The following is a 13,252-nucleotide window of genomic DNA, read 5'->3' as shown; positions in this document are numbered from 1 at the left end:
AAAGCTGCAAAATTAATCAATTATCTATACATGTTTTTAAATATGGCCTCAAGTGAAAAGATTTCCACACTGGTTGGACTCCAAATCAGGCCAAAAACCTTGTAAGTTGGTCATCCAAGGTACTAAAAGATAAGTCAAGTAACAACTCATTGGAAATAGTGCTTTGAAAGAATCAGTTTCATTTTGATTCCTCTAGTAGATGGCCAGGCTATTATAGGTTTTTACCACAAATACTAGTTGTTATTTCTTCAAGGCTGCATGGACCTGGAAAGTGGGAACTGGGACTAGGGCAAGTTAAAACACCAAAAGCTGCTTGTTCTTAGTGAGATGCAGTCTTTTTTCTTGAATTAACTCCTCGTATTACTACAAGACTTCGATTAACTGCTATTTTTCTGACAATTTAGATTCTGATAATTTATGCCAATTGCCTTGTTGCTTTCTAGAAGAGAAAAACTTTGGCGATCCTTACTCTGACATTTTTGATGATGTCTCCTCACTATCTGCTGCAAGATCAATCTTATTTAGAGTGATCCTGTCACCTTTTGTTTATAAAAACTTGCCTATTAAGTTACTCCAAACTATATTATTAGGTTTTTGTTTAAAATATATACAAATATTTTATTGTTAACATTCTCACATAATTTGTATTACTCTTTTTATTCCTTCAGTTCTCCACTGCATTTTAGGCACACATTAAGAATCTTCACCTCAGAGTTATTTTTTTCTCTTCTGATACAAATATTCCTAAATTGCAGCAAATTATTTTTTGTCAAAATATGCATTATAGAGCTGGGGGTGTGGCTCAGTGATAATGTGCTTGCCTAGCATGCACCACAGTGCCAGATGAGGGCTGGAATTGTGGCTCGGTGGTAGAGCACTGCCTGGCATATGCAAGGCCCTGGGTTCCATACTCAGCACCGTATATAAATAAATTAAGTAAAAGATCCATTGACAACTAAAAAAAGGTTTTTTAAAAAAGTGCTAGATTCGGGCTGGGGAGATAGCTCAGCTGGTAGAGTGCTTGCTGAGCTCTCAGGGTAGAGAACCCTGAGTTCGATCCCCAGTACCACAAAAAAAAAAAAAAAGTGCTAGATTCAATTCCCAATGCCACAAAAACATAAATAAATAAATTTCAACACACGCATAAGGCCCTGGGTTTGATCCCCACCTCCACAAAAATTAGTGCCAAAGTATGGCCCATTTGTTATTTTATTTATTTGCTATTTACTACTGAGCTATTGTATGCAAGTCACTATTCTAGGTGCTCTGGACAGATGAGTAAACAAGATGACAAATTTTCTGACTTTAATGGAGTTTAAATTCTAAGATGGAGATCAATATGTTAGTAGCACTTAACAGTAAATTCCATAATCAGAAGTAACCATAAATACTAAGATGAAAAATAAAGCAGATTAAGGCTAGAGTGATCAAGGTGCTCTTTTATTTAGGATTTTCAGGAAAGGCCTTTCTGAAAATAAAGTTCTAACACAGACCCAAATAAAGGAAGGGGGAAGGAGACAGGAGCTAGACAAAGCTGGCTGCAGAGCTTTCCAGCAGAGGAAAGAACAAGTACAGAGCATGGTGTTTGATGTTATTTATGTATTATGGACATTATCTTTTAAAATATTTTTCTAATAAGTTGTTTTCAAAAAATTTTTCTGACTTTAAACTGTGATTCAGTTTGATAACTGCTAGACCTTTTTGTTACCAAATCTGTATGTTACTTTTTTTATTATTTTATTTTGAGATAGACTGACCTTACACTTGTGATTCTCCTGCCTCAACCTCCCATGCAGCAGGGAAGACAGGGGTGTGCCACTGTGCCCAGCTGCTTTTACTTTTCAAGTTATAAATAAATGTCTCTATAAATCTAATAAATACTGTATAACTTAAAATTTGGGATTTTCTTTTGTTTTTGTTTTGTTTTTTTGAGATGGTGTGTTGCTTTGACGCCCAGGCTATTCTCAACTCCTGGGCTCAAGTGATCTTCCCTCCACAGCCTTTTGAGTGCTGAGACTATGAGCATGCGCCACCATAACTCGCTAAAGATTTTATATTTAATTCAAATTCACTGTGATTTTTCTTCAACCACTTGTTTTATGGTAACTTTTTGAGCTGTTATGCAGTTGCAATTAGTTTTATTATTTGTGTATTTCAGCAAAGGTTAGTGTTGATATGCATCAGCTCACCTGTTCTTTCTGTTCTTTCTGTTCTTATGAGATTTCTTCCTTTCCTTCCTGTCGTCCTATTTCCTTTACTCTCCTTCCTACCCTTCTGTCCCTCCCACCCTCCTTTCCCTGCTTTACCCTTGCTTCCCTCCCCCTTTCCCTCCCTGCTTCTTTGCTGCATCTCTCCTTCCTCCTTGTTTCCCCTTCCTTCCCTTCTTGTTTCCTCTCTTCTCCCCACCTGCCTTTGCCCCACCCCAAATTGGCTTTATAAACAGCCAGTGATCAGAAAGTGGTATAAATATGTTATCATACATCTATATAATCCAGTATATTTAAAATAATAGAATATTATATATTGGTTTTAAATTAAGCTTTTCATGCCTCTTGTTCTCATGTCCTTCATCTTCACATACTTTTATTTATTAAATCCTATAATTTTTCAAATCCTAATTTTCCTATAACCTTCCCAACTTTCCCTTAACAGGAATATTAAAATAGCTAATTTGTCTCTCTCTCTTATTCTGTCTAGCTAATAGGCTAATTTTAATCTTACTAAAACACTGTTCTGAACACATCACTACCACCTCAAAACTTTTCTGTGATTGCTTGCCCACTCTCTACCAGTATATTAGGGATGATGGCTCTAACCTACTGCTTCAGTTCCACTCAGCTGTGTTATGTTCCTTAACTGCCAGTGGAACTACTATTCAGAGCTCCGTAAACGCCTTCCTTGCTCTCTGCCCTTCTCCGACTCCTCCTTCTGCTTGGAATGCTTAGACTCTGTTCTGCCCTCGAGAAACCTACCATCCTTTACGGTCCAATTCAAATGCCACTTTCCTTTTCCCCTATTGTCTGCAAAATCTCTTCTTCCCCTCCCCCAGATTATAAATTGCTTTAAATCAGTCTTAATTTCTCTGAATTTGAATTAAATTCTCTGAATTATTAGCACAGTACCTTGCTATGATAAATATTTGGTAAATTTAATTGTTGCTCACTGAGCTCTTTCATTTACTCAAATTTCTGTTTTCTTCTCTCTAGTTAAGGAAGAATGCAAGAGTCCTAAAGCTGAGTATAGGTCACAAAAATCATCCAGTAAGCAGGTAAGCTTCCTAAAATCAAATTTCTTTATGCAATTGATAACTCTATGACATCTCCCTGAATTTTGTAACTTCTTCAACCAAATCCACAGGGAGTGTGGCAGGAAGATTGTTGAAGTATAGGTCAATGGTCACTTGGATGGGAGGTTGAACAGCTGGAGTGCAGAATTTGGAACTAGGGAACCCAAAATCCTGATTTCTCCATTTAATAATTAGGCGACCTTGAGCAATTTCTACCTCTCACATCCTCAATTTCTTCATTTTAAAAATGGAGATAAAAGATTATTTGTAGTCTCTCTCAGTATATATAATCTACATACATATACATAGATCTATACATATATATGTAATACATGGAAATATATATTTATATATGCATTGATAGTATATGGAAGCAACAACACAGCAAACTTAGCAGGGTATAAATTCCATGGAATTAGATTGGTGTGGGGGAAACTGAGATCATTTGTTTTATATTATATATTCCCTGGTGCTTGATAAAAGCATAGGGATATATATATTTTATAATCAAAGAATTTGACGTGTATATGATAGGTGCACTCTGTATGCACATTATGTTTTAATACAGATTTTCAAAAACTGAATCTCAGCCAGGAGATGTAGGTTGGTTATTGAATACTTACCTAGCATGTGCAAGGCCTTGGGTTTGATCCCCAGCACCACAAAAAACAAAAGCAAAAAATTATTATAAGCTGGTAATCTATTAAATTAAAAAATGTCTTAAAATGTTTGACATATATCTATAAAAAAATATGGATAAATTTTTGTACAGTAGTGAAGCCTATGGACTTTTGGTTGGTAAAACCATTATTATTCTCTGAATAATATTTTTGATGCTAAAATAAAACATAAGATTTGAAAGAAAATCACTATTCCAAAATACAATTAAATCACTGCTATCCTGTTTTTCTTAGTCAGTTTGGACTGCTGTAACAAAAATAAGCATAGACTTGGTGGCTTTAAAAAAAAAAAAAAAAAATTATATATATATATATATGTGTGTATATATATATATATTTTCCTCATAGTTCTGGAGACTGGAAAGTCCAAGATGAAAGCACTGGCAGAATGATGTTTTAATGGTTAAATGAAATAACCAAGGTTTAAAAGAAAACCAGCTATTTTGAAATACAGTTATGATCTGGTGAGGGCTTTCTTCCTGTCTTGCAGATAATCCTTCTTAAATTCTAAGATGATAGAAAGGAAGAGCTCTGTTCTCTTTGTCATCTTATAAGGACACTAATCCCATAATGGGGGCTTTACCCTTATGACCTCATCTAAACCTATCCTCTTGAAGGCCCCACATCCTACTACTCATTGGAAATTAGAGTTTCAACACAGTCATTTGAGGAGGACATAAACACACCATCCGTATAAGTGGTCTGTTGCCCACGTTCATGATTGAAGAAAATGCTAAATCTCATTTAGATATTATTGAAGATAAAGATACCACTTTTTTCCCATCCAAATTTACAGATCCCTGTTCTTATGATATGAAAGGGAAAACATAAAAATTTTTGCAGCCATTTTTTTAGAATATTAACAAGTAGTAAATAAAATTTATTTGCACAGAAAGCTCATTCTTACCTTTTTATAGACTTTTGGAGGGCTTGCCAAACGTAATATTAAGCTATTGAAGAGAAATGAAAGTCCAGAAGTCTCAGGAAAGCAAAAGGTTGTGACTGGTTATCCAAATGCTATTGATAATGTAAAAGATACTTTATCAGTTTCTCTTCCCAAACTTTTAACACCTGGGAAGACGATTGAGTGAAATTTTAATTACCATTTTGAGCATAAAACTCATATCTTGTACTGTATCCTTCTACTTTCATCTTCATGCACAAACATTGATTCTTTTAGCCCAGCTCTGGAATTGAGAACTTTCTGGCATCCTTGAATATCGCCAAAGAAAATGAAGTACAGTCATCCCATCACGGCGAACCTTCAAATGAAGAGCATCTGTCACCACAGTCATTTGCTATGGTTCGTGTGTTGTACTTTTGTATTTTCTCTGCTGTTGGCGGTGTGTGCATACCCCATGCAGCTATTCAAACACTTTTCCCTCATGTAGGTATTAGTATCCTGTGAGAAAACCAGACTGCCTTGGGCAATTTAGCCATCCTTCTCTTTTTTCCTATTAAACCATACCTCCTGATTTTCAAGCATTGCTTCTAAATGACTAGGCTAAAAATTAAGCCAAACAATAAATATTGGTCTTTTTACCTGGAACCTAATTTTTTTTCAGCTCTTCACTATTGATTTGCCTTGCTCTTTATATGACTATAGTTAGCATATTAATTTTGGGGAGAGGTGATACTGGGGATTGAACCCAGGAGTAGTATTTACCAATAAACTACATTACCAGTCCTTTTTAATTTTTATTTTGAGACATAATCTTGCTAAGTTGATGAGACTGGACTTGAACTTGGGATCCTCCTGCCTCAGCCTCTAATTTTTAACAGTGTAATTGTTAAAAAGAGAGATCAAGGGCTAGAGATATATCTGAGTGGCAGAGTGCTTGCCCTAGATTCTAGAGGGTTGCTGTAGGTATGTAAAAGGCTCTAGGTTTGATCCCCAACATTGAAGAAAAAAAAAATCAAAAAGGAAGATAAACTGTATGACTGTGTGAACCTAATAGTAACTCTCCTCTTTCCATCCCCACATCTTCATATGAACGATTTTCAAAAAAGAAGGGAACACGTATGCTTAAAGAAATTCTAAAAATTGATGGTTCTGACACAATGGACCATAAGAATGAAATGAAAAAGTATGGTAATGAAGTCACTGTTTCCTCTAATAAAAGAGATGAATATGGACTGTCTTCACAACCTAAACAAAATAAGAAATTAGGTAAGTAAATTGAGTAGTTATTAATAATAAATATCATTCAAAAAAAGATCATTTCTTTCTTTTTATCATTTGCTTTTTTAAAAGATAAAACTAGTTTTCTTAAGAGTGTAATTTCTACTTTTGTTATTTATGTAATAACGTAATTGTGTAACCAAAAAAATATAGTCCCCAAGTCGTCTTGTGATGACTTAAATTGTACTGTTTCAAGTACTCATTCTATAGATGCTTAAACCTTGAAAGGTTTTTACATTCTGCCTTTTCTCCCCAATAATTTAAAAGTGTCTATGTAATTTAAATACATTATTTAACTTTTCTAAAATTCTTTTTTCCTTTGTATAGATTGTAACAACATATTGCAAATGACTAGTGTAATGATTACATAACATGTATAAGGCAATACTGACACATCACAGGTGCCAATAATTGGTTTTAGTATTATATTAAAATAATTTAACTAGTATAAAAATGGGGAAAAAACACAAAAATCAAATAAAAATTATTAATGGAGGCAGACTTTGGAAAAGTGGGTGATTTCCTTAAATCTCTGAAGCCTGTAGCATAATGTGGTATATAGCATCATATTTCAATAAATAACCATCATTGTCCCTAACCACTGTGTCCCTTAAACTTGGGTGATTTTTCTATGTAATTATCCATCAGAGGCTTTTGAAAGAATGACTTACACAAAGGTATATGTGAACAGAAGTTTCCCAGAAAAATAAAAAATATTTTTGAATAATCAGTTCTGGACTTATTAAGGATCAAAATCTAGAACAAAAGCAAAGCCTAAGTCTGTACTACAGTGAATATTGCTATAACTGATTAAAATTTTCAAAAGCCTCTAGAAAACTAATTATCAAAGTGATGATATGTTCCTGAAATATAGCAAAATAAAATTTTAAAATAAAGTTGAAGGACTGGGGATATAGCTCAGTCGGTAGAGTGCTTGCCTTGCAAGCACAAGGCCCTGGGTTCAATTCCCAGTACCGCAAAAAAAACAAAAACAAAATAAAATTTTAAAATAAAGTCGAGTAAAAATAGTCCCACTGTCCAAAACAAATAAATTTTACTAATTTCAGTATAGTAGTAAAACTTACCCTTAGAAGCTAATAGCTCAGAATCCACCCAGTGTTACAGAAGTAACTGACTCTGTGACTGTGGGGCAGCCCTTTAATGTCTTTCTATGATCTGTAGTAGAAATCTGGATTACTTCTTTACCAAGGTATGATTCTTTTTTTATTAGTGAGTTTCTTGATTATAAAGAATGTGAACATTCAAAATGTTTTAATCATCTATATAAAAACACAATTAAAAGATTTAATTTCAGAAAATCTTTTAAAGAACACCACTTTGAAGCAACAAAAATATTCGTCCAGTCAGGTGCAGTGGTATATGCCTATAATCCCAGCAACTCAAGAGACTGAGACAGGAGAAACAGCCTTGTCAATTTATTGAGACCCTGTCTCAGAAGATAAAAAGGACAAGGTTACAGCCCCTGTGTTCAATCCCTTATACCAGAAAAAATTTTTAAATTGTTGTTCCATTTATCTGAGAATATATGGTAAAATTACAAGAATTAGATTGAAACCAAAGCCTTAAAACTTAAGCATTAATTGTAAATCTGCTCAAGAAAGCCATTTGTTTGGATTTTACCTGTAACCATACGTGTAGTCATTAGTTGCTCAAGATATTAATTTTGGGCAATTAACTACTTATTTTTAAATTTTTATCTTTATGATTTATCACTAATCAATTATAATCATCTAAAACTTTTTATTGATGTTTAAATAATTTTAAGCAATACTAAATGTTTATATTTCCTTCTTGGGACGTTCATTTCTTTAACTAAACATACAGTGTTTTCCTATATGGTCTACTATAAAATCCTATAATAATTGCATAATTTGAGATACCTTATTAATATATTCATCCTTTTTGTCTTTTTTGGTAGCATCTTATGTGAACAAGCCTTACAGTGCTAATGAGTACCATAATGTTCCATCTGTAGACAATGTGTGTTGGCCTGTTGCTGGCCAGATCCCTCCTGTGCCCACACCAGTAACTGAACTTTCTCGAATTTGCTCCCTTGTTGGAATGCCACAACCAGATTTCTCCTTTCTGAGAACACCTCAGGTATAGTATACTACTATTCTATCTATATAAATTCTTAAATACTGAACTTACATAAATTGTCTGAAAATCTTTGGCTAGAAAAGAGATAATGGGACTTTTAAAATTTTATGAACAGCAGATTTCTGGTTCTCACTCTGACTATTCCATTTTTATGTAAGTAGAGCCCACACAGAAATTGACAGAAAGGAACCTTGGCAGCAAGTGTCCTAATGAGATTCTTTAGACTGATAGAACTAGGTAGGGATCTTGGTCTATTGCAACAATTTTCAAACTTTTTAGTCTGTGAAACTCCCTTTTTTTTTTTTAAGGAACCCAAAGCATTTTTATTTACTTAAGTTACATCCATATTTATCATATTAGGAATTAAAACAAAATAATTTTAAATGTTTCTTTATTCGTTTTTATAAAAAATAAGTTTTCTGGGGCTCAAGTGTGGCCCATTGGTAAAATCCTTGCCTAACATGTGCAAGGCCCTGAGTTCAGTGCCCAGCACTACACACACCAAAAAAATCTCAAAAAAATAGGAGATGTGTTGGTGCATGCCTGTGATCCCAGTGACTTGGGAGTCTGAGGCAGGAGGATCTCAAGTTCAGCCTCAGCAATTTAGCAAGTCCCTAAGCCACTTAGTGAGACCGTGTCTCAGAAAATTTTTTAAAGATGAGGGGAGGTGCTGGGGATGCAGCTTAGTGGTTTAGCACCCTGGATTCAATCCTTAGTACCCAAGGAAAACAAAGAAAAAGAAAAACTATATATATGTATATAGCAAGAATGGTATTGCTCTACATTTAAGACATCTTTTCCATCTTTAGCTTTACAGAAGCTGGAATGGGGCTGAGGATGTAGCTTAGTGGTAGAGTGCTTGCCTGGCATGCATAACCCCCTGGGTTCAATCCCGAGTACCACCCAAAAAAAAGCAGCAGCAGCTAGATTATTATTTATGCTTCTTACTTTCAATCTCTTCTGATATTTTATTGTTAGGAATATATGGCCTCACACAGATACATAGTTGGAGAAAGAAGCAGCTTTTTAATAGCTGTTTCAGATAATTTGTCTATATTCTTTGATACAACATTAAAACTTAAAAGTGATATTTTTAAAGGTTAGTTGCAGTGCCAAATCAAACTGTATCAATGAACTTTTTGTCTTCTGTGTACTTGTAAGAAAATGAAAAAGAAAAGGCAATAAGAAAAAGGGAAAATTGCATCTTAAAATGATTATGAAATAGTTTTGAACTCAGGACTTCTGAAAGGATATCAGTGACCTCAGAGGGCATCCAATCTGCATTTGAGACCTACTGGCTCTAATGAAGTTTGTTTTATCCTCTTTTCATCCAATTTTTTGATACATTTGCACCTAGAACAGAAAGCATTTTCTCTTAAAATCAGGAACAAGGCAAGGATGTCTGCTTTGCCATTTCTATTCATCATAGGACTGGAAGTTTAGTCACAACCATTAGGTGAGAAAAATAAAGACATCCAAATACGAAAGGAAAAAGTAAAATTATCTGCATGTGCAGATATGATCTTAAATGTAGAAAATCATAATGATTCCACTAAAAAAGCTGTTGAACTAATAAGTGAATTAAGCAAATTTGAAGAATATAAAAATCAGTTGCATTTCTGCATACTAACAGTGAACAATCTGAAAAGGAAATTAAGAAAATTTATTTATAATAATATCAATAAGAAAAAAAACTTAGGAATAAACTCATTGAAGGAAGCAAAAGTCTTGGACAATAATGTTAGTACTACCCAAAGTCATCTATAGAGTCAATGCAATGCCTAATAAAATCCTAAGGGAATAGAGTAGAACTCTATTCCCAGAAATGAACTCTCACATATATGGTAAATGAATTCTTGACAGGATGCCAAAACCATTCAATGGGGAACTGTCATCTTTTCAGCAAGATGACTGGGAGACTGAGTATCCACCTATAAAAAGATGAACTTAGGCCCTTACCTAACACCATTTGCAAAAATTTAGTCAAAGTCAAGTGTGGTGGCACATGCCCATAATCCCAGCAACTTGGGCTACTGAGGCAGAACAATCACAAGTTCCAGGTCAACCTCAGTAACTTAGCGAAACCCTGTTCCAAAATAAAAAGTAAAAAGGACTGGGAATGTAGCTCAGCGGTAGAGCACCCTAGGCTCAGCCCCCAGTACCTCTAAATAAATAAGTAAAAAGATCTAAGATGTAAAACAACAAAATTCCTAGAAGAAAACATAGGGCAAAATCTTCACAACATGGATTTGACAGTGATTTTTTTTTTTTTGGTCAATGGATCTTTTATTTGTTTATTTGTATGCAGTGCCGAGGTTCAAACCCAGGGACTCATACATGCCAGGCAAGCGCTCTACCACTGAGCTACGACTCCAGCCTGATTTCTTTAATATGATACCAAAGGCACAAGCAACAACAGCAACAAAAAATAAATTCTACTTAATTAAAACTTTAAAATACATCAAAAGGCGATAACAACCATGGAATGGGACAAAGCATTTCATAATGATATGTCTGATAAGGCATTAATATCCAGGATATAGAAGAGAACTCCCAAAACTCAGCAACCAAAAAAAGATTCAAAAACAGGCGAAGAACTCGAATAGCCATTTCTCTAAAGAAAATATACAAATGGCTAATAATCACATGAAAAAGATGTTCAGCCTTAAGGAAATGCAAATCAAAACACTATGAGTTATCACTTCACACCCATTAGGATAGATACTGTCAACACACACACACACACACACACACACTTACTCACTCACTCACAAATTGTTGGTGAGAACAACTATTTGAAACCCTTGTGAATTGTTCACAGAGATGTAAAATGGTATAGCCACTGTGGAATGAAAATGTAATTACCATGTGTTAGCGGTTCCACTTCTGGGCATATGTCCTAAAGAATTTGAGTCTTGAAGAGATATTTGTACAGCCACATCCATAACAGCTTTATTCACAATAGCTAAAATGGTAAGTGTTTGAGGGATAAATGAATACACAAAATGTAGTATATCCAAACAATGGGATATTCTTTAGCCTTAAAAATGAAGGAAATTCTGACATGTGCTACAACATGGATGAACCTTGAGGACGTTAACCTGAAGAAAGTAAGCCAATTGCAAAAAGACAAACAGTTGTATGATTCCATCTGTATGAGGTGCTTAAAATAAAGTGTTATCACTGGTTGGATAGAGGGGGAAATAGGGAATTAAAATAGGATAGGGTAGAGAATTTCAGTTTTACAAAATAAAAAGCTGTGGAGATGGGGGTGATGATGTATAACATAATGTTATTAATAGATTTAATACCACTAAACTCTACACTTAAAAATGGTTAGGATGGAAAATATTATGTTGTATATCTTACCACAATTAAAAAAGTTGTGGGAGGGAAAACAAAGCAGGATTAAACCAATAATATAAAAATTACTACCTTTTGAAAAAAAGAAAAAGACTTTTTCAGGATGGGGAGTGGTCTCAGGGCCTCTTACATCAGAGACAAGCTCTCTACTGCTGAGTTTCATACCCGGCCCCTGAGAGAAATAAAATTTAGAAAGCAAAACTTTGGAAATCAAAAGCTTGAAGTATAGCTGGGTATGGTGGTGCACATAAGTAATCCCAGCAACTCAGGAGGCTGAGGCAGGAGGATCAAAATTTCAAGGCCAGCGTCAGCAATTTAGTGAGGCTCTGAGCAACTTAGTGAGACCCTGTCTCAAAATAAAAAATTATAAAGGTGGGGGAATGTGGTTCAGTGGTAAAGCACCCCTTGGTTCAGTCCCCATTACCAAAAAAAAAAAAAAAAACTATGAAGTTATAATTTAAATATGAATATAAAATTAAAACCCCTAAATCTTTTAACTTTGGACAGTCAGTTCATATTAGTAAACTGTCGGCTGATTAAAAGATGGTTTAAAGCATGACTCAGCAAAAATTTTCCATAAAAAGACAGTATATATTTTAGTCCTTATGGGTCATAGGGCCACTGTCACAACTTCCCAACTCTACAGTTATAGTGTAATGCAGTACTTTTTTTTTTCAATGCAACTGTGTTTCAGCAAAACTTTATAATTTCTGATTCTCCACATACAGAAAAGGTTTTGCTGGCTTTTGTTTACGTTATAACACTTGACCCCGGTGCCATCTTAGCTTTGTTGTCCTTTTTCCCTGTCTCGCTGCGTTGCCCAGGCTGGTCTCCAGTTCCTGGGCTCATGCTATTCTCGCCCCTCAGCCTAGGACTAAGGCTCCCCCTACCATGCATGGCCCAGAGAGTATTTGACTTTGTAACTTTGAAAGATAAAGCAGGTTCTAAAATGTTTGCCTGGAAACTCAACACTTAAACTCATAGTCCTTTTTTGAATTCCTGAATTCTCTCTTACAGACTGTTAGATGAAATTACCCCACTTCTTTAGACTGAGCTCTGGGAGAGGAGTTAGACTTCTTACATAGTTCCATCAACATCTGCATTCTCTTTTTTCAGACGATGACAGTTTGCCAGGTAAGATTACCTAATGGCTCACTGGTGCACGGGCCACAGTGCCACTCTGAGAGCGAAGCCAAGGAGAAAGCTGCACTTCTTGCTTTACAGCAGTTGGTAAGAACCGTCCATGACTTCGCTGTTGGATTTTTAATTAGTCTCCATACAAACGTTTTGTTTTACTGTCTTCTAACTTTTAAATACTTCGCAGGGCTCCTTAGGAGTGAATTTTCCTTTGCCACCACCAATATTTCCAAATTATCCTCCTGCTGTACCAGCTGGAACCATACCTCCAGTCTTTCCTCAACCTACTGGTAAGATATTTTGCTTTTCTAAGTATTTATCACTGAGTTGTTATTGTTACTAAGTTCTTTTAAGAAGCACTTTTTTTAAAATAAAAAAATGTACTAAGATGTCTAGGAAAGAAGAAATTATGAGAAGTATGCCTGAAGCTGAAACCTGCAGATTCATCCAGAAATACCTTGCCCCCTCTGCACCCTCTGGCAT

At 35.0% G+C, this 13,252-nt stretch overlaps 1 protein-coding gene across 1 annotated transcript in view; it reads left to right on the top strand.

Annotated features, from left to right (window-relative positions):
- The window catches only part of XRN1 (5'-3' exoribonuclease 1), a 118,181-nt gene that overhangs the window by 85,402 nt on the left and 19,527 nt on the right, over nt 1–13,252 (top strand). Inside the window, 6 exon segments of the mRNA XM_079101069.1 lie at nt 3,207–3,268; nt 5,147–5,269; nt 5,977–6,136; nt 8,088–8,269; nt 12,749–12,862; nt 12,957–13,059. Of these exon segments, the coding sequence (XP_078957195.1) occupies nt 3,207–3,268; nt 5,147–5,269; nt 5,977–6,136; nt 8,088–8,269; nt 12,749–12,862; nt 12,957–13,059 (744 nt within the window).

The sequence above is a fragment of the Sciurus vulgaris genome, assembly GCF_902686455.1.
Source record: "Sciurus vulgaris genome assembly, chromosome: 10".
Classification (NCBI taxonomy): Eukaryota; Metazoa; Chordata; class Mammalia; order Rodentia; family Sciuridae; genus Sciurus; species Sciurus vulgaris.
The sequence above is the reverse complement of the archived record's forward strand: the minus strand, read 5'-3'. Positions and strand labels throughout refer to the sequence as shown.